The sequence below is a fragment of the Sinocyclocheilus rhinocerous genome, unplaced genomic scaffold, assembly GCF_001515625.1.
Source record: "Sinocyclocheilus rhinocerous isolate Xijiao unplaced genomic scaffold, SAMN03320098_v1.1 scaffold579, whole genome shotgun sequence".
Lineage (NCBI taxonomy): Eukaryota > Metazoa > Chordata > Actinopteri > Cypriniformes > Cyprinidae > Sinocyclocheilus > Sinocyclocheilus rhinocerous.
The window spans coordinates 1442914-1463315 of record NW_015666542.1 but is presented as its reverse complement, the minus strand read 5'-3'; the positions used below and the strand labels follow the sequence as shown (position 1 = coordinate 1463315).

General features: G+C 39.5%; 1 protein-coding gene across 1 annotated transcript; it reads left to right on the top strand.

The window, feature by feature from the left end:
* Positions 1 to 6: 6 nt before the first annotated feature.
* Positions 7 to 16297, top strand: LOC107732655 (uncharacterized protein PB18E9.04c-like; the record flags this gene model as incomplete). The annotated part of the gene is made up of 8 exons (XM_016544057.1): positions 7 to 1139; positions 4985 to 5640; positions 5719 to 6074; positions 6846 to 6911; positions 6999 to 7127; positions 7302 to 7753; positions 7891 to 7976; positions 16229 to 16297. Coding segments are annotated over 7 exons (2841 nt in total), but the record flags the coding sequence as incomplete, so codon positions are not given.
* Between the last annotated feature and the right edge of the window lie 4105 nt (positions 16298 to 20402).

The window sequence follows — 20402 nt, the reverse complement described above, 5'->3', positions numbered from 1 at the left end:
ACATCTACATCTGAATCAACAACAACTACTGAACCAACATCTCCAACAACTACAGAAACATCTGCATCTGAATCAACAACAACTACATCTCACTTACCAACCACTGAATCAACAACACCGCCATCTACACCTCAATCAATAACATCTACATCTGAATCAACAACAATCCCTGCACCAACGTCTACATCAACATCTACAGCTTTATCAGCAACAATCCCTGCACTAACATCTACATCAGCTGCAACAACATCTACAGCTCAATCAACAACATCATCACCAACAATCGCTGCACCAACATCTACAATTCATTCGACAACATCCACTACAACATATACATCTGAATCAACAACAACCACTGAACCAACATCTACAACTACAGCAACATCTACAGTTCCATCAACAACACCTGCTTCGACATCTACATCTGAAACAACAACCCCTGCACTAACATCTACATTAACTACAGAAACATATACAGTTCCATCAACAACAACAACAAGCCCTGCTCCAACATCTACATCAGCTACAGCAACATCTACAACTCAATCAGCAACAATGACGTCAACAACAACAACCCCTGGCCCAACACCTACACCTCAATCAAGACCACCTGCTCCAACATCTACATCTGAATCAACATTAATCCCTGCACCAACATCAGTTAACCAAACAGCTACAGCTCAGACAACCCCTGCACAAACATCTACATCAACTACAGAAACATCTAAAGTTCCATCAACAAACACAACCCCTGCACCAACATCTACATCAGCTACAACATCATCTACAGCTCAATCAACAACAACATCATCAACAACCGCTGCACCAACATCTACACCTCAGTCAACAACATCTGCTTCAACATCTACATCTGAATCAACAACAAACCCTGCACCAACATCTACATCTCAATTTCTAACAGCCTCTTCACCAATGTCTACATCAACTACACTGACAACCACAACTCAGGCAGCAATACCAAAATCTACATCCACTACATCAACAACTCATTCAACAACTGCATCAACATCCACAGCTCAACTGACAGCTGTACCAACATCTACATCAACTGCACCATCTACAATTCAATCAATAACATTTACACCAACTTCTACAACTCAAACAACTACCTACATGTTGTATTAATTTCCAATATTTACAAGAAAAAAAATCTGGCTAGTAATAATAATTAGATATAGAACCTATTGTTTTATTTTGGGGGACTAAATTAACAAATATTACTGTACATTTAATTGTAATTTTTTCATTGCAGTTTGAAGAGCGTTGTTAAGCATGCTAATATCAGAAATACTGTATATATATTTTTTTTTTTTTGTTTGTTTGTTTGTTTGTTTTTTTGTTTTTTTGTTTTTACATTCTGCCTGAATTGTACCTACATGTTGTATTAATTTCCAATATTTACAAGAAAAAAAAATAAGGAAAAACACTCGATAATATAACTGATAGTGAAATATGTAGCAGTTCATTACTGCATTGTTTGTTACCAAAGGGACATTGAGCTGTTGTAGTTGCTCCCACATGATCAGTTTTCATAACAGTTCATCATAACTGGTGACCAATTGGAAACTATTAGTGTTTTTATTAAAGAAACGGTGGTGTGATTAAATTATTTTCAAAAAACTAATAATATGTGTAATTGTTAGGTTAAGTTAAGCTCATAGCTGCAGAATATATGTGCATATTTATAAGGACACCTGCCAGAGGTAGATTCATGTAACAGTGGATTTCATTTGTCTCAGTCACACACACAAAAACATCGGGACTTGTTCATAAAATAAGAGCAGAATGGATTTATATGTATGTCATCCATTTTTGTAGTGATTGTAGTTCCTCTTTGTGGGATAAATCAAAATTTAGGTAGGAGAACCCCAGGGTTAACAACTTCAATGTTTTGTTTGTATGGAAAAGTGCAGCTATTAACTATTTTACTTATTTAATTATTTATTACTTATACTGTAAAAAAAAAAAATCCAATTAACAAAATGTTGGAAAGCCACAAATATTAATAAGTTAAAATATTAATAAGTTGAACTAACTTTATTGCCTGGGCTTAGTTGCTAAGATGTACAAAAATATATTTTAAAAACATTTAATGAAGGGTTATTTTCAAATCCAGTCAACAATTCAGACTGCCAATGTTGACTAACCTAATAAAAACAAATCCAGTCAACACTGAGATCATTCCGCACGTGCACGAGCCTGAGTGACTTCGCAGGAGAAACACCAGCGCCATCTTGTCAAGTTCACGCGTCAGGTAAGTGCCACTAAATAAATGTCATTTTTTAGACTAAATTTATCGACAAAATCATTCAACATATTCAATGTTTTTGCGTGGATTTAAAAGTTGTATGTCCAAAGAAACGTGAACATTTAAGTTAAGTTTACGTCAAGTTCACACATCAGTGGCACTTAATAAAAATTTGTACTTAGACTAAAGGTATATATTAAAAGGTGTAAACGTTTTATTTAAAACGAATATATTTATACACAAGCGTATATCCACATAAAAACATTGAATAAGCGTTGTATGAATTATATGTTTGAGGGTAATGACTGTTTAAGTTAAGGGAACATGGTCTTTCATCTTGTTTAATCCATAAATGTCAAAAGCTGTTACTATAATGAATTTTAGCTTTAATTTTGGCGTGTTGTATGATATTTTTGTGTTTCCGTGATGTTAAAAAACATGAAGAGATTGCGCTGTCTTTCTCTCTTTATAAGCCATGTTGATGCTTAATTCGACTAAACCGAAATCTTTGAAACGTGTAATGCAAACCACAGTAATACGGTTATTTGAAGTTAACATGGGCGTGTTGAATGGGTTTTTGCGTGTGCAAACTTTTGCAAATGTACCATGAAGTTAAAAGACGACATTAAACTTGACTAACAACAAGCCACGCTGAAATGTCGCTCTTTTCAAATGGAGCTAATTCAAAATGGTGATTATGGTCTCGTGAATGGCACTTCAGAAGGGAGTTAGTCGTTCCAAAAGAAAATGAACAACTGAATCCTTTCACAAGGCCGTCCATCAGCTCCCTAGGTAGTGAATCAGTAGATCAGTAAATGTTTTTACTACAATTATAATGTGTTTTATTGTTCTCAGTGGCATCTGCACTATTATTAGTCTGTTTCATTCTTATTCCGAGGTGAATGTAGCCACCCAGATCCAGTCCGTATCCAGTCCAGATGGTGGATCAGCACCTAGAGATGACCATGGAGTCCATGTCAGCTAGATGAGCCCCAGAGACAGATCCCCTCATAAGACCTCGTCACCTAGACGGCCACTGGGACAAGACCACGGGAACCAGATGAGTCCTCTGCACAATCTGACTTTGCTGCAGCCTGGAATTCAACTGCTGGTTTGAGTTTTGGTTCCTTTGACACACTATTTTCCTGTTTAATACTGTAAAGCTGCTTTGACACAATCTGTATTGTAAAAAGCGTTACATAAATAACGGTGACTTGACTTGACTTGACTTAGTTCACTGTATAATGTATACTGTATCAACTGGTTCATTTATTTTTTTCTGACTTTTGCCTAATTTTAAAGATGTAATTGTGAACAGTAGTAATATTTGTAAATATCTGTTTGCAAACATTTTGTTTAACTTGTTTAGTCTTTTTTAAGTTCATTAAACAAATGTTTAAAATGAATTTTGCAGTTGTATTACAAATGTAATGTTTGACAACTGGAGCACTTTAAAGGGGGGGTGGCTTCACCCAAGGGTTCACCCAAAATGAAAATTTGCTGTTAATATACTGACCCTCAGGCCATCCCAGATGTCGGTGTCTTTTTTTCTTCAGTAGAACAGTAAAGATTTTTATCTTAAACGGTGATCCTTGGCGATTCATACACTCCACGTCGGTGGCTGCCGGTTTTTGAGGGTCAAAAAAGCATACAGACAAGATCAAATTAATATCACAGAGTGACTGTTTTGCTTAATAAGACCTCAATGTGTCATCAGGTGATTGGTAACCACTGGTAATTTGGTCTTGTTTGTATGTTTTTTTGGCTCGCAAAATCTGGCAGCCACAGATGTGCAGTTTATGAATTGGTAAAGAAAATGGTTTCACCTAAAATCTCCTTTACTGTTCTACTGAAGAAAAGTCACCTACATCTTGGATGGCCTGAGGGTCAATTAACAGCAAATTTTCATTTTTGGGTTAACTATTCCTATATAGCCTGCATGTTTAGTCTGTATGGCAAATGTTATAAATGCAGATTGTTATTAAATAAAGGCGATTATGTTTTGCAATGTGTGTGCTTTTAGTGAATGATAGACACCAGTTTATAATTTTGTTAAACTCAGTATAAAATGTAATAACTAGTTCCACAGCAATTTCTTACGATGCCCAAATAATAAATCTTAATTAATGTAACATATGAAACACATGGAGTAAATGGTTAAATTTTAATTGACATAATTTGCTGTAGTTTTCTAAATATTCAACCAATTAAAATATTTTAGTTGAATGGACTATAAAACTAGTTCAGTAAAGTTTGAGCCAACTAAAAAATAATTCAGGTAAGACTTTAAAGAGAGAAATTGACTGAACGTAAAAAAAATCTGTTGAACTAGTTACTAAACAATACTTAGTAGAAACAGCCACCAAAGACAACATAATCCTGTTTTTCTAGTGAAACTAGCCTTCAGTCACAGATGAAAATTACACACTTGTAGCACTCAAATTCACTTAAAACCATGTTCAAACAGAGTATCACAAACACTGAAAAACAATTCATTTACAGGTCAGAGAGATGTCACTTCCATTTTTGCTTTATTTCCACTATAGGTCACTGTTCTCTGCCATGTTTTTCCTCTTTAAAAAAGTATATGTTTTCTTCTTTCTTATTGTGCTGTTTTATTTTCACTTACATCATCAGCTGCACAAACAACAACTCCACCAACATCAAATGCACCAACATCAACCACTCTGTCAACAACAACTGAAACCACCTCAGCAACAACCGCACCAACATCTACCACTACATCAACAACTACTGCACCAACATCAACCACTCCATCAACAACAACTGCACCAGTCACAACATTAACGGCACCAACATCTACCACTCCATCAACAACAACTGCACCAACATCAACCACTCCATCAACAACAACTGCAGCAGCCATAACATCAATGGCACCAACATTTACCACTCCATCAACAAATACTGCACCATCCACAACATCAACGGCATCAACATCTACCACTCCATCAACAACAACTGCACCAACATCAACCACTCCATCAACAACAACTGCAGCAGCCATAACATCAATGGCACCAACATTTACCACTCCATCAACAAATACTGCACCATCCACAACATCAACGGCATCAACATCTACCACTCCATCAACAACAACTGCACCAACATCAACCACTCCATCAACAACAACTGCACCAGCCACAACATCAACGGCACTAACATCTACCACTCTGTTAACAACAACTGCACCAACCTCAGCAACAACTGCACCAACATCTACCACTCCATCAACAATAACTGCACCAACATCAACCACTGTGTCAACAACAACTGCATCTACCTCAGCAACAACTGCACCAACATCTACCACTCCATCAACAACTACTTCACCAGCCACAACATCAATGGCATCGACATCTACCACTCCATCAACAACAACTGCACCAACATCAACAACTCCATTAACAACAACTGCACCAGCCACAACATCAATGGCATCAACATCTACCACTCCATCAACAACAACAGTACCAACATCAACCCCTCTGTCAACAACAACTGCACCAACATCTACCACTCCATCAACAACAGCTGCACCAACCTCAACATCAACTGCACCAATATCTTCCACTCTACCAACAACTGCTGCACCAACCTCAACATCAACTGCACCAACATCTACCACTCCATCAACAACTGCTGCACCAACCTCAACATCAACTGCACCAACATCTACCACTCCATCAACAACAACTGCACCAACCTCAACATCAACTGCACCAACATCTTCTACTCCATCAACAACAACTGCACCAACCTCAACATCAACTGCAGAAACATCTACCACTCTACCAACAACTGCTGCACCAACCTCAAAAACAACTGCACAAACATCCACCACTATAACAACTGCTCCAACATTTACCACTCTACCAACAACTGCTGCACCAACCTCAACATCAACTGCACCAACATCTACCACTCTACCAGCAACTGCTGCTCCAACCTCAATATCAACTGCACCAACATCCAACACTCTATCACCAACAACTGTACCAACCTCAACATCAACTCCACCAACATCTACCACTCTACCAACCACCACAACAACTGCACAAACATCCACCACTCTATCAACAACTGCTGCACTAACAACTGCACCAACATCTAGCACTCTACCAACAACTGCTGCACCAACCTCAACATCAACTGCACCAACATATACTACTCCATCAACAACAACTGCACCAATCTCATCATCAACTGCAGAACCATCTACCACTCTACCAACAACTGCTACACCAACCTCAAAAACAACTGCACAAACATCCACCACTCTAACAACAACTGCTCCAACATTTACCACTCTACCAACAACTGCTGCACCAACCTCAACATCAACTGCACCAACATCTACCACTCTACCAACTACTGCTGCACCAACCTCAATATCAACTGCACCAACATCTACCACTCTGCCATCAACTGCTGCACCAACCTCAACAACATCTGCTGCACCAACTTCAACATCAACTGCACCAACATCTACCACTCTGCAAGCAACTGCTGCACCAACATTTACCACTCTATCAACAACAACTGCATCAACATCTACCACTCCATCAACAACAACTGTACCAACATTTACCACTCTGTCAACAACAACTGCACCAACATTTACGACTCTATCAACAACTGCTGCACCAGCCTCAACATCAACTGCACCAACATCTAGCACTCCATCAACAACAACTGCACCAACCTCAACATCAACTGCACCAACATCTACCACTCCATCAACAACTGCTGCACCAACCTCAACATCAACTGCAGAACCATCTACCACTCTACCAACAACTGCTGCACCAACCCCAACATCAACTGCACCAACATCTACCACTCCATCAACAACAACTGTACCAACATCTACCACTCTGTTAACAACAACTGCACCAACCTCAACGTCAACGCCACCAACATCTACCACTTCATCAACATCAACTTTACCAACATCTACCACTCCATCAACAACTACTGCAGCAGCCTCAGCATCAACGGTACCGACATCTACCAATCCATCGACAACAACTGCACCAACCTCAGCAACAACTGCACCAACATCCACCACTCCATCAACAACAACTGCACCAACATCCACCACTCTACCAACAACTGCTGCACCAACTGCACCAACATCTACCACTCTAGTAACAACAACTGTACCATCCTCAATATCAACAGCACCAACCTCAACATTAACTGCACCAACTACCTATCAACTACTACTATCTACCACTCTATCAACAATATCAACTGTGCCAGCAGTGACATCAACTGGATCAACATCAACAGCTCAAACTACATCAACTGCATCAACATTGAAATCAACTGCATTAACATCTACAACTCGAACAGCAACACCAACATTTACCTCTCAACTGACAACAACTCAACTTGTGTCTACAACTCAACCAGCAAGTCAATCAACACCCTCAACTCCAGAAGCTGTCCTGCAAAGTAAGCAAAGTTTATTTTATAGGTTCATTCATTTCTTCTTCTTCTTCTTCTTCTTCTTATTATTATTCACAACCCAGGTTTTGTGAATAGATTAAAGTTTTATTCACATATGATGATATGAATCTGATTTTTTATAGATGTGACAGCAGTTGCGTACATAAGTTTCAAAATGAGATCCTTTGTTGAGCTGAGCAATGATGAAATCGTTACATATATTGAAAAGGTAAGCTGATATTTGTTTCATTAACATATATATATATATATATATATATATATATACACACACACACAGCGGGTAAAATAAGTATTGAACACGTCACCATTTTTCTCAGTAAATATATTTCCAAAGGTGCTGTTGACATTTCCATGACATGAAATTTTCACCAGATGTCGGTAACAACCCAAGTAATCCATAAATACAAAGAAAACAAAACAAATAAGTTCAGAAATTAAGTTTTGTGTAATAAAGTGGAATGACACAGGGAAAACGTATTGAACACATGAAGGGAGGTGCAAAAAAGCATGGAAAGCCAAGATACCAGCTGAAATCTATCAGTAATTAGAAAGCAATCCTGCCCCTTGTCAGTGGAATTTAATATTAGCTGGTTCAGTCTCAGCTGATGGCCTATAAAAAGGTGTCTCATGACCAACGTGTCACACAAGAAACATTTCATGATGGGTAAAAGCAAAGAGCTCTCTCAAGACCTTTGCAACCTTATTGTTGCAAAAAATACTGATGCCATTGGTTACAGAAGGATTTCTATAATTCTGAATGTTCCAGTGAGCACTGTTGGGGCCATAATCCGGAAGTGGAAAGAACATTATTTCACCATAAACCGGCCACGACCAGGTGCTCCTCACAAGATTTCTGACAGAGGAGTGAAAATAATTATCAGAAGAGTTGTCTAAGAGTCAAGGACCACTTGTGGAGAGCTTCAGAAAGATCTGGAATTAGCATGTACAATTATTTCAAAGAAAACAATAAGTAATGCACTCAACCTCAGTGGCCTGCATACAGGCTCACCATGCAAGACTCCATTGCTGAAGAAAAAGCATGTTGAAGCTCGTTTAAAGTTTACTGCACCACAGTTTTCACTCCAAAGTGCCCTTCGGAGGGCGATATATCCCATTTGGAACGCACCAATTATGAATATTGTGGTATCATGATAGCAAAACTGTCTTGATATCATCGTGGTCACTTGACGGTATGAACCGATATAGGTAATTTGGGCAAGGGGTGTAGATTTTTAAAAATATTTTAACATAAAAAGTCTTTAAAGTTGTGTTTTGGGCCATTATGCTTTGGCACAGTATCTGTCAAACAAACTAAAACCGAAAGCACAATATGGCTTAATCCCTTCATCAAGTCAGTTCGCTGCATGTTTCAAAACGAAGAGCTCACTTCATTCAGGTGATCAGCTCATGATCCGAAACAAGGCTGGACATTTCAGCAAGACAATGATCCCAAACACAGCCAAGGAAACTCTAATTTGGTTTCAGAGAAAGTAAAGCTGCTAGAATGGCCCAGCCAATCACCTAACTTGAATCCAATAGAAAATATATGGAAAGAACTACAGATCAGAGTTCATAGAAGAGGCAACGCCTTCTGTGACCACGCTCTGAATAACATGTGAAATCAGTCCAATAGCTGAGCGGGACGTCACGGGCGGGTGACGTCATGACCAGGAAGCTATAAAAGCACGTGCGGTGGAGCCAGCGTCAGCTTTCTGTCATTCAGCGAAGCCCTCTGTGTGTGTCAGTCATATTTATTGTTGTCTGTCAATTGTGAAAGTCTATAAGCTCCAGCTATGTCTAAGCTCATGCAAAGACAAAGCATTTCAAGGGCGAGAGCAAGCCACGTTGTAGGTTGTGTGTTCCTCCCTGCCCAAAGAAAACGTTACACACAGCCTGTGCGTGGTTTGCTTGGGAGCGAAGCACAGTTGTTACTGCCTTGCTTCGCTCTCAGAGGGCTCTCTTTGAGGAGGGAGCCTTCACTAGCGTTCCTCGCGGTGCCGGCCCCGCTTTCGCCGAGGTGGAGCGGCGGCTGTGCTCGTGGGTTTCGCGTATGGATCTACTTCCTAATCACCAGATCCGACGCCCGCTCTCGGGGTTTCGGAAGCCCGCGCTGCGGTCCTTCTCACCGGGGAGAGGGCGCGACGCTCCGCCTGTCTTTCTCCGAGGAGATTGATACGGAGGGCGTCAATGAGCTCGCCAGTTGCACAAACATCAGTTACACAAGCATATTATGCCTGATATTATAATGAGCAGCATTAATAGGGAGCTAGCGCTCCGCTCTCGCCGGGCACGCTCCGAGGAGTGTGTCCGTGCCTGTGATCTTGCGATTGCGGTCCCGCTGCTGCTGAGGCACGGCGGCGACTGAGAACGCGGAGATCGCATATGATCTAGCAGACGGGTTGGAGACAGCTTTTCCTATCTCCACCTGTGTTTGCTAGATCTAGAGCTCGTTCTCGGGGCTTGGAAGCCCGCGCTGCGGTTCTTCCCCCTCTGAGTGAGTGCTGTGGCCCTCTTTCTCTGAGGAGATTGATGTTGTTTGTGTGACTGAGTGGCTAGCGAGCAGGCCGCACATGCTTTTATAGCTTCCTGGTCATGACGTCACCCGCCCGTGACGTCCCGCTCAGCTATTGGACTGATTTCACATGTTATTCAGAGAGTGGTCACAGAAGGCGTTCCCCTAGCGTTTTCTGACGCAGCGTCTCGTTCCCTTGAGGAACCAGGGTTACATATGTAACCTGAGACGTTTTCCCACCATTTTCTTTGAATGTGCGAGACTTCTGATTCATTAGCCGCTGTAGGGAAATAATGAGAAGAATAACAAAGTGCAAAGTAAAACTGTTTGCACTACAAACCAGTGTGTTAATACGGAGCCCCTAAAGGGAAATTTGCAAAAATAAAAAAATATACAGACTTTCACGTGTTCACAAGCAGTGTTTCACATGTGCACAATAAACTTTTTGAAAGCTCACGCATTACAGTTACCAGTTGCGTCACTTCTGCCGTCTTACAACGAAGAAAACAAGAGTATGGATGCATATGAATGAAGTGAAATCTATTTTAAACTTGGCCTTCAGTACAAAGACATTGTTTCAGTTCTTGCATTCCATAACAGATATATCATCACTGAGCAGCATAAGAACAGCTTTTTTCCTCAGGCTATATTCCACCTGAACAATACATAACATCTCAGGACTGTACATCTGTACATAACTTCTCAAAAATGTTTACTGTAAAATAGTGCATTCATAATTTTTTTTTCTATTTTCTCTATATTTTGTACATAACTTCTCAAAACATTTGCACATTCATAATTCTGTCTGTTTTCTCTATATTTTTTATGACCATATAGTTATTATTTTTACATTTATTATCTGTTCTCATTATTATTAGTGTTATATTTCATTCTATTACCATAAATTATATGTAGGTTTATGTCTGCACTTTGTCTGTACTTTCTCCACTGGAAGTTCCTGTCACCAAGGCAACTTCGTTATTTGTAGGGCTGCCCTAAACTAAAGATTTTGCTGGTCAACTAATAGTCGTTCATTTTAAGCATTAGTCGACTAATCACACTTTTATTAATAAACCATTTAAATCATTATAATGAGCCTTTAATTGCCTACATAGCCTAATAATCGCTCAATTACACGCATAAAGCTTGCCACAGCACACTGGCAGAAGAAATTATTATAAATGTGTCAGGGAAAAACAGTAAGGAGGCTACATTAACATTTTAATAATGTATTGATACACTGGTGTTAGGGCTGTGCAAATAATCGAATGCGATTTTCATGCAAGAACCGGCTTTACTGACGAGATGCGCATGAAAATCGCATTCAATTATTTGCACAGCCCTAACTGGTGTTTTCTTTGTTTTCAGCTTTAAGAGATGAAGTCGGCATCACTGACTCGTCATCTCCGCAGTATAGGGGATGCCCCTATATGTATGTTTCATACAGATTACATAATCCGAGAATATTTGTTTTCCATTTGAACTGGTTCATTTGAAAGTAGACATTTCGCTCTCTGTAGATGTTTTTCATATCTGTAAGGCAAGTATACACAGAGTTTTGCGCTCAAGTTCACAGAGACTGAGGCGGCAGAAAGCACATTCCTGTTTGCTTTCATTATTTTACAAAAGCGCAATGTTTTGTTGTTATTGTGAGTGCACACAAATAAACGTAGAGTCTTTACATGTTTGAACGATGTATTACTCTTATCTGTATGAGCAAAAATGATGGAGTATTTCAAGAGCAAGTGAGCGCACCAGCGCATCCATTTGTCTGCAGTGAGCGCTACTGTTCAGTTTCCACACTCCACACATACACTTCAATAGTGCACAATTCTATAGGTTTACATTAGATTGAGCAGCCATGTAAAGTTGCTAATACTTGCATATTTCAGATGATAAGCCATATTTGAGGTTGATGAATGACAGGCAAGCGTTTGGATGTCCTGCCCGATGTACTGTATTACCACATAGACCAGCCGCTAACGATCTGTCCGTCACGGACTGCGTGACTTTGCTTGTGGATTTTTTTTCTCTGTGGCTAAGCGGCTAATAAAATTTTGGTCGACTAACAGTTAGTTGACTATTAGGGGGCAGCCCTACTTATTTGTGTGTGTAAACACACTTGGCAATAAAGCTCTTTCTGATTCTGATTCTGACATTTAAAACACATTTTGAGGTATATATTGGTATGGAAAATGTGTTAAAATATTCTTACTTTACAAGATCAAAACATCCTTTATTAAATCACTTTGTCGGATTTAATGCATCTTTGGAGATTGTGGAGAAATGCTGAGTTCCTTTATTCAGTTCTAACAGTGCTTATTGCAAGCAGTGCTATATGGACAAAGCATCTCGTTACATAAAGGCTTTTCAGTAAATGACAAATGAATAAGGAGCTGGATTCAGCCTCATATTCCACAAAAAATACCAACACAAAATCCAAAATTAAAGTTCAATGCACACAGTCATATTGCACCATTCAGCCCATTTCACAGCGAGCTTTCTCTGCTGTCACAGAGGATGCGTTAAAGCGTAAGGTTGTGATATAAGTATACTGGACCCTTGAATGTCTCGGCCATCTCAGGATGCTTTAAAGCGGACATAAGGTCGTGATATAGGTATAAAAGCACGTATTTGAGCAAACAGGTCTTTATTAAGTCCTGTGCATCCATACTCTCATTATCTTCTCAGTAAAACTGCAGTGACAGACAAAGGAAGTAGGTTATAGTTTACATAAATCGGACATTGTAACGTGTGCGCACAGGAAAAGTTTCTAAAGAGCACGCAAAAATTTCTCGAGAGCACACGATAGCTTCTCATGAACACGCAAAAGTTTCTCGTGAGCATGCGAAAGTTTCTTGTGAGCATGCGATAGTTTCTCGTGAGCATGCGATATTTTCTCAAGAGCATGCGATAGTTTCTCGTGAGCACGTGAACGTTTCTCGAGAGCACGCGATAGTTTCTCGTGAGCACGCAATAGTTTCTCGTGAGCACGCGATAGTTTCTCGAGAGCACAAAATTTTCTCGAGAGCACACGAAAGTTTCTCGTGAGCAAACTAAAGTTTCTCATGAGCAGCGAAAGTTTGAATGATGCATTTATATAGCGCTTTATTGTGTATTTTTGTACACCCAAAGTACTTTACAATCATGTGGAGGGGGGTCTCTCTTCAACCACCACCAGTGTGCAGCATCCACTTGGATGATGCGACGGCAGCCACAGGACAATGGCACCAGTGCATTCAACACACACCAGCTACAGGTGGAGAGGAGAGAGAGTCATAGAGCCAATCAAGTGGTTGGGGATTATTAGAAGGCCATGATTGACAAGGGCCAAGGGGGCAATCCTGCTTAGCTTCAGTGGGCAGCCAGTCTTGGGCTGCAGGGTGATATAGTTTCTCGAGAGCATGCAAAAGTTTCTTGTGAGCACGCGATAGTTTCTCATGAGCATGCGATAGTTATTCGAGAGCACACAAAAGTTTCTGGTGAGCACGCAAAAGTTTCTCGAGAGCACACGAAAGTTTCTTGTGAGCACACAATAGTTTCTCAATAGCACGCGATAGTTTCTCGAGAGCACACAAAAGTTTCTCATGAGCATGCGATAGTTTCTCGTGAGCAAACTAAAGTTTCTTGTGAGCACGTAAAAGTTTTTCCTGAGCATGCGATAGTTTCTCGTGAGCAAACTAAAGTTTCTTGTGAGCACGTAAAAGTTTTTCCTGAGCATGCGATAGTTTCTCAAGAGCACACAAAAGTTTCTTTCTCGCGTGTTGTGTAATCGTGAGCAGCGATAGTTTCTCAAGAGCATACAAAAGTTTCTCGTGAGCACGCAATAGTTTCTCATGAGCACGCGATAGTTTCTCATGAGCACGCGATAGTTTCTCGTGAGCTCACAAAAGTTTCTTGTGAGCACGCAATAGTTTCTCATGAGCACGCGATAGTTTCTCATGTGCACGCGATAGTTTCTCATGAGCACGCGATAGTTTCTCATGTGCACGCGATAGTTTCTCATGAGCTCACAAAAGTTTCTCGTGAGCACACGATAGTTTCTCGAGAGCACACAAAAGTTTCTCGTGAGCATGACATAGTTTCTGGTGAGCAAACTAAAGTTTCTGGTGAGCATGCGAAAGTTTCTTGAGAGCACACGAAAGTTTCACGTGAGCACGCAATAGTTTCTCTTGAGCACGCGATAGTTTCTTGTGAGCAAACTAAAGTTTCTCGTGAGCACGCGATAGTTTCTCGTGAGCACGCGATAGTTTCTCGTGGAGCACGCGATATCGTCGGTTGTGCACGAGAGTGAGCCGCTGGAGGATGATGTTATTTCATTAACATTTTCTGATTCAGGGGCCATTGCTCTGCTGGGATCAGCCCAGCAAAAGCAGGAAGTAGCTGAAGAGGGCAAAGAAGCTGAGTCTGAGACCTCCCAATCCTCCTGCCCTGCGTATGATGAGCTTTTGGAAATTATGGATCGCGCCACGGCGAGGGTTTACTTGCCGTAAAGCGGGTGAAGAAAGTGACGTCGCGAAATATCTCGATGAACGTTATTTTTCTGGCCATAACCCTCCAGCTCAGGTGAGCCTTCCTTTCTTCCTGTCTTTTCATATAAAGATTGAGAAGGAATGGAAGAGGCCGTTTTTTCCTCACGCATCCATCGATTCCAGCATACAAGAGTGAGCACGCAATAGTTTCTCATGAGCACGCGATAGTTTCTCGTGAGCTCACAAAAGTTTCTTGTGAGCACGCAATAGTTTCTCATGAGCACGCGATAGTTTCTCATGTGCACGCGATAGTTTCTCATGAGCACGCGATAGTTTCTCATGTGCACGCGATAGTTTCTCATGAGCTCACAAAAGTTTCTCGTGAGCACACGATAGTTTCTCGAGAGCACACAAAAGTTTCTCGTGAGCATGACATAGTTTCTCGTGAGCAAACTAAAGTTTCTGGTGAGCATGCGAAAGTTTCTTGAGAGCACACGAAAGTTTCACGTGAGCACGCAATAGTTTCTCTTGAGCACGCGATAGTTTCTTGTGAGCAAACTAAAGTTTCTCGTGAGCAGACTAAAGTTTCTTGTGAGCACGTGAAAGTTTCTCGAGAGCACGCAATAGTTTCTCATGAGCACAAAATTGTTTCTCGTGAGCAAACTAAAGTTTCTCGTGAGCACGACCCCTAGAGGACGCAGTTCGAAGTTCCCATGAAAGGGAACGTCTCAGGTTATTTATGTAACCATGGTTCCCTGAGTAGGGAATGAGACACTGCGTCCTCTAGGTTTCTTGCCATGCTGCGGACGCATGCTTCAGACGAAGAAGTGAATGATGTGTTCTCCAGGCGCCTATTTACACTATAGTCGCACCAGTAGTGACATCATGGCTGTCGCCGGCCAACAAGTTGGTGTTTTTTCAATGTATGCTTCAGACACGGGTCACGACGAGGCGTTCCCCCATAGCGACCCCTAGAGGACGCAGTGTCTCGTTCCCTACTCAGGGAACCATGGTTACATAAGTAACCTGAGACGTTTCTCAAGAGCACACAAAAGTTTCTCGTGAGCACGCAATAGTTTCTCGTGAGCACACAAAAGTTTCTCGTGAGCATGCGAAAGTTTCTCATGAGCAAACTAAAGTTTCTCGTATGCACGCAAAAGTCTGTATATTTTTATATTTTTGCAAATGTCCATAGGGACTCCGTATGTATATAATTCAATAGATTAAAATAATACGGTAAGATACACCAGTTTGCAATATTAAGCAGCTAAATTATATGTTTTGTACAGCTAAAAATAGCTGCAAGAGGATAACACTGGAAGCCAGACATTAAATTTACAAATGGCCGTGGCTGCTCTTATGGGGAAAATAAGGTGGATTCAGTCTAAGTAAAAATCATGGCTACCAAATACTGCCTATAGGCTACCGATTGAATTTAACAATAGTGCTTACAGTGCTTATCAATTTTCTTTGCAGTTTTTCAAGCACACAAACAGTAGTGGGACCATCAAGATTACTGTGAAGAAATTAAGAAAATTGTTGACCTAAGGATCTGACATGGAAAACTGCAATCCTCTACAAACAATCTTTGAATGAAGTGTCCAGTGTTTTTCCATTTCATTTTTATAGATATATTTGACTATAAACTGTGATTACAAGAACCAATTAAACAATTAAAATGTTCATTTTAGTTTTTTTTTTTGCAGTTTTAGTTCATTTTTAGGTTAAGTCATGTACTTTTTCATTCTGAACTCAACAATCACTTAAGCTGTGTTGTGTAATATTTAATATTTTGTGTATATTATATAATTGCTGCTCCCTTCAGTGTGAATAATTTAAAAAATCTCTCACATCTATACAAAATCTCAAAGTTGTGGAATGTCTACACCGGATGCGAGCGGCGCGACTACTACTATGCTATTATAATCAGTGATGCTGTCTGGATGCGGCGCGGGGTGATGCGACACTTGAAATCCCTGACAGTAAACTGTCGCCTCATTCTAGTTATTATGTACTGACATAAAGTTCAAATAATTTGCAACGATCGCTTTGTTGCATCCAGTGTAGACAGCCTAAAGGCCGTTCCACACTGAGCGACGAATGTTGTTTTCACACCAAGCGCAAAACAATTGATCGCCTTCTGCTAATTCACGCCTGTACGCTGTACTCTCGCCCTTTTGTGCAACAACAGCTGCTCTGGGCACGTGATCTAAGCTTAAATCTAATTGGTCGGCCCCTTCCGACCTGTTTAAAAAATAAAAAAAAACAGGTGACAGACATTTTTAGTGGTGTCCGAAATAATAGTGGACATTCTCAAGAGCACTCATTCAATCCCACAATGCTCCACAAAAACGAGTGTACAACTGGTGCACACTCAGCGGCTAGAAAATACCCATAATGCACTGTGAAAGTCGTGCACCGTATGAATTCCCGCATCTCGCCAGAAGATGGCGCCTGCAGCTGAATCCTCCATCCATTCATTTTACAAAGTGCTCGTCCACGGCGTAATACAGCGCAATACAACACAGACATACACTAGCAGTCAAACGTTTTCGAACAGTAAGATTTTTAATGTTTAAAAAAAAAAAATAATTAAATCGCCTGCATTTATTTGTTATTATTATTATTATTATCAATATTTAAAACAGTTGAGTACATTCAGTACATTGATCAATAGAAAGAACCAAAAAAAAAGATCCAAAGATTAGCATTTATCTGAAATTTTAAAAAAAGCCTTTGTAACATTATACACTATACCAGGGGTGGCGAACTCCGGTCGCTCCAACCCTAATAAAAACTCACCTGCCTGTAGCTTCCTAGTAACCCTTCAGACCTTGATTAGCTTGTGCAGGTGTGTTTGATTAGGGTTGAAGCAAAACTCTGCAGGGCTGCGGCTCTCCAGGACCGACGTTCGCCACCCCTGCACTATACCATTCAAAAGCTTGGGGGGGAGAAATTAGATTAGATTAGAAATTAGAAATGAATACTTTTATTTAGCAAGGATGCTTTAAATTGATCAAAAGTGATGATAAATACTTTCATGATAAATTTCTATTTCAGATAAAGGCTGTCCTTCTGAACTTTCTATTCATCAAAGAAACCTGAAAACAATTCCACTCAGCTGTTTTCAACATAATAATGATAATAAATGGGGTTTTTTTTTTTTTGAGCAGCAAATCAGAATATTAGAATGATTTCTGAAAGGTCATGTGACTGGAGTAAGGATGCTAAAAATTCAGCTTTGAAATCACAGGAATAGCCTAAATTACATTTTAAAATACATTCAAATAGACAACAGTTATTATAAATAGTAAAAAAAAATTATATATATATATTTTTTTTTCTCCATTGTTTTGCTGTAGGCCTACTTTGGATCAAATAAATGCAGGCTTGGTGAGCAGAAGAGACTTCTTTAAAAAACATTAAGAATATTAGCCTACTGTTCAAAAACTTTTGACTGGTAGTGTAAATTCATTGTAAATTGATTATTAAATTGTCTACTGGAGCTGTTTGCCAGTTTCAAATGATTAATAAACAGCAAGCACAAACTATGCAAAAGCGGCAGTCCTTCCGGTGCACTCAGTGTCCGAATTAACTTGCTCGTTTTCATTCACTCCTTCAAGAGAACTGTATGAGTGGCCTAATGTAGGGAATAGTGAATGAGGGTATAGGGGGCGATTTCAGATACAGCCCTTGTTTTTGTTTGCGCATGATCGTGCCTGGTGTGAATAGCCCCATAGGGATCTATTGTTTCATTCAAAAGCGTCATCGAGCCGAATTTTCGCGTTCAGTGTGGAAAGGCCTTTAAGATGTTGCGGCGCGAAGACGCGGAGTTATGCTGCGTTCAAGTCCTCCTGGGACGTTCCTACTTACGAGTTGACAAGTCGTAATTACGACGTCAGGTGCGTTCAAGTCAGTTTAGTCTGCACAAGATGGCGGTGGACCTTCTTTTAATAAATTACAAGAAAATACAACAGGGTCTGTTAACTCTGCTGATAGAAAATGATCAAAGAATTCGCATCAGGTGTGTTTTGCGTTTTTTATATTTTTTTAGACCAGGATCCCAGTATAACTGAATTTTAGCACCAACAAATGCTAAAATACAGAGATTAAAAAAAGCTGTTAGCTAAATGCAACATGCAACATGGCAAATCAAAAGATTTTTCACCTATAGGTGCAAAAATTATAGCATTTTTTTTACTTGGATTTCATTAACTAGCTGCGTAACAAGAACATGACCAATTTAAGTTTATAGGACAACTAAACTACCAATTTAAACAAAAATTTACCGTAAACTACAGACGTTGCATCCATCGATTCCGCCATGTTTGTCATTGACACGCCCCCAACTCGGAAACTCGGGGCTTAAAGAACATTTCGAGTTTCCCACTCGTAATAACGACTTTGTGGTGGCGTTCATGTGCGTTCAACTCGTAAATACGATCTATCCGACATGACTTGAACGCACCATTATACTAGCTAGATAACTAGAAGTCTTTTAAGACAACAAGTCAAAAATGAGTACTTGAAATATTTTAAATAAATGGTAAATGTATTTTAAAAAAGTTTTGGTTTTGGGTGGTTGTATCACATGTTTTTGTTCCGTGACCAAGTTTGCAGTTATTTTGCTTGGCTACTCGTTGTTTGATTGATTTTCACACAGTTAATTTCTTTTATTAGCTGGATTATTAGTTTGATTGGTCCATTTAAGCGCTGAGTTTTCTTTCAGGTTGTCTTATTGCTTGTGACCTGGCTATTCTATTCTTGTTTCTAGCTCCTGAGTTTTATGTAAATAAAAAGAATACTGCTGTATTAAGATCCACTTTCTCATCATTTTTTTTTTGCAACCGGGCTGTAACACTTTGTAACTTTTTTTTATCTTTCTAGCTTTAACCCTACAACTCACACCAGATGTGTCCATCTAATTAGGAGTAGCGAAGTCACACTTGTAACAATCTGCAGAGTCAGCGATGGGAAGTTCAAAGAAACCTAAATAAACTCATTGTTCTCTTATGATAAGGTATTTGGTAATGAAGTATCAGTTCATTTTCTGGTCATATGTACTTGTGTTTTAAAAACCAAAGTAACTGAAATTGTTTCAAGTTTCTTTATTTCTAAGCGTAACCTCTTTTCTGTCCTTCTTTCTGATCTTTTCTAATTCATCAAGATTATATAGATGACAGATATTGATTATAAACCAAGCTTTTCATCTCCTCTTCTCTGAAGTGTGTTTTCAAAGTAATTTCCTCATACTGAAAATCTGCCGTAATTTAAATGACTAACTTTCATCATATTTTAGTCATAATATACACAATCTGCTCTGACTTAGAATTAGTGGATACGAGTTTTAAGATGACAAGACTGCCATATTTTGCCATTAAATCCAATAAATAGCCTACTATATAATTTATTATAACTTTATAATGTATGTATTTCACAGCATGCTATTGAGCAGTTGAATAATGGGATTATTACACACAGAAGTCTGACTTTTATTAAAATCACTAAGTATGTGTTAATGGATTTGACATAGTGAACACTGAATAGTAAACATGATAACATTACACATCAGATTAAATGAATAATCATACAGTGATTTCATCATACTTTATTTGATAAAAAAAAATAAAAAAACTTTAGTAGAATGCAA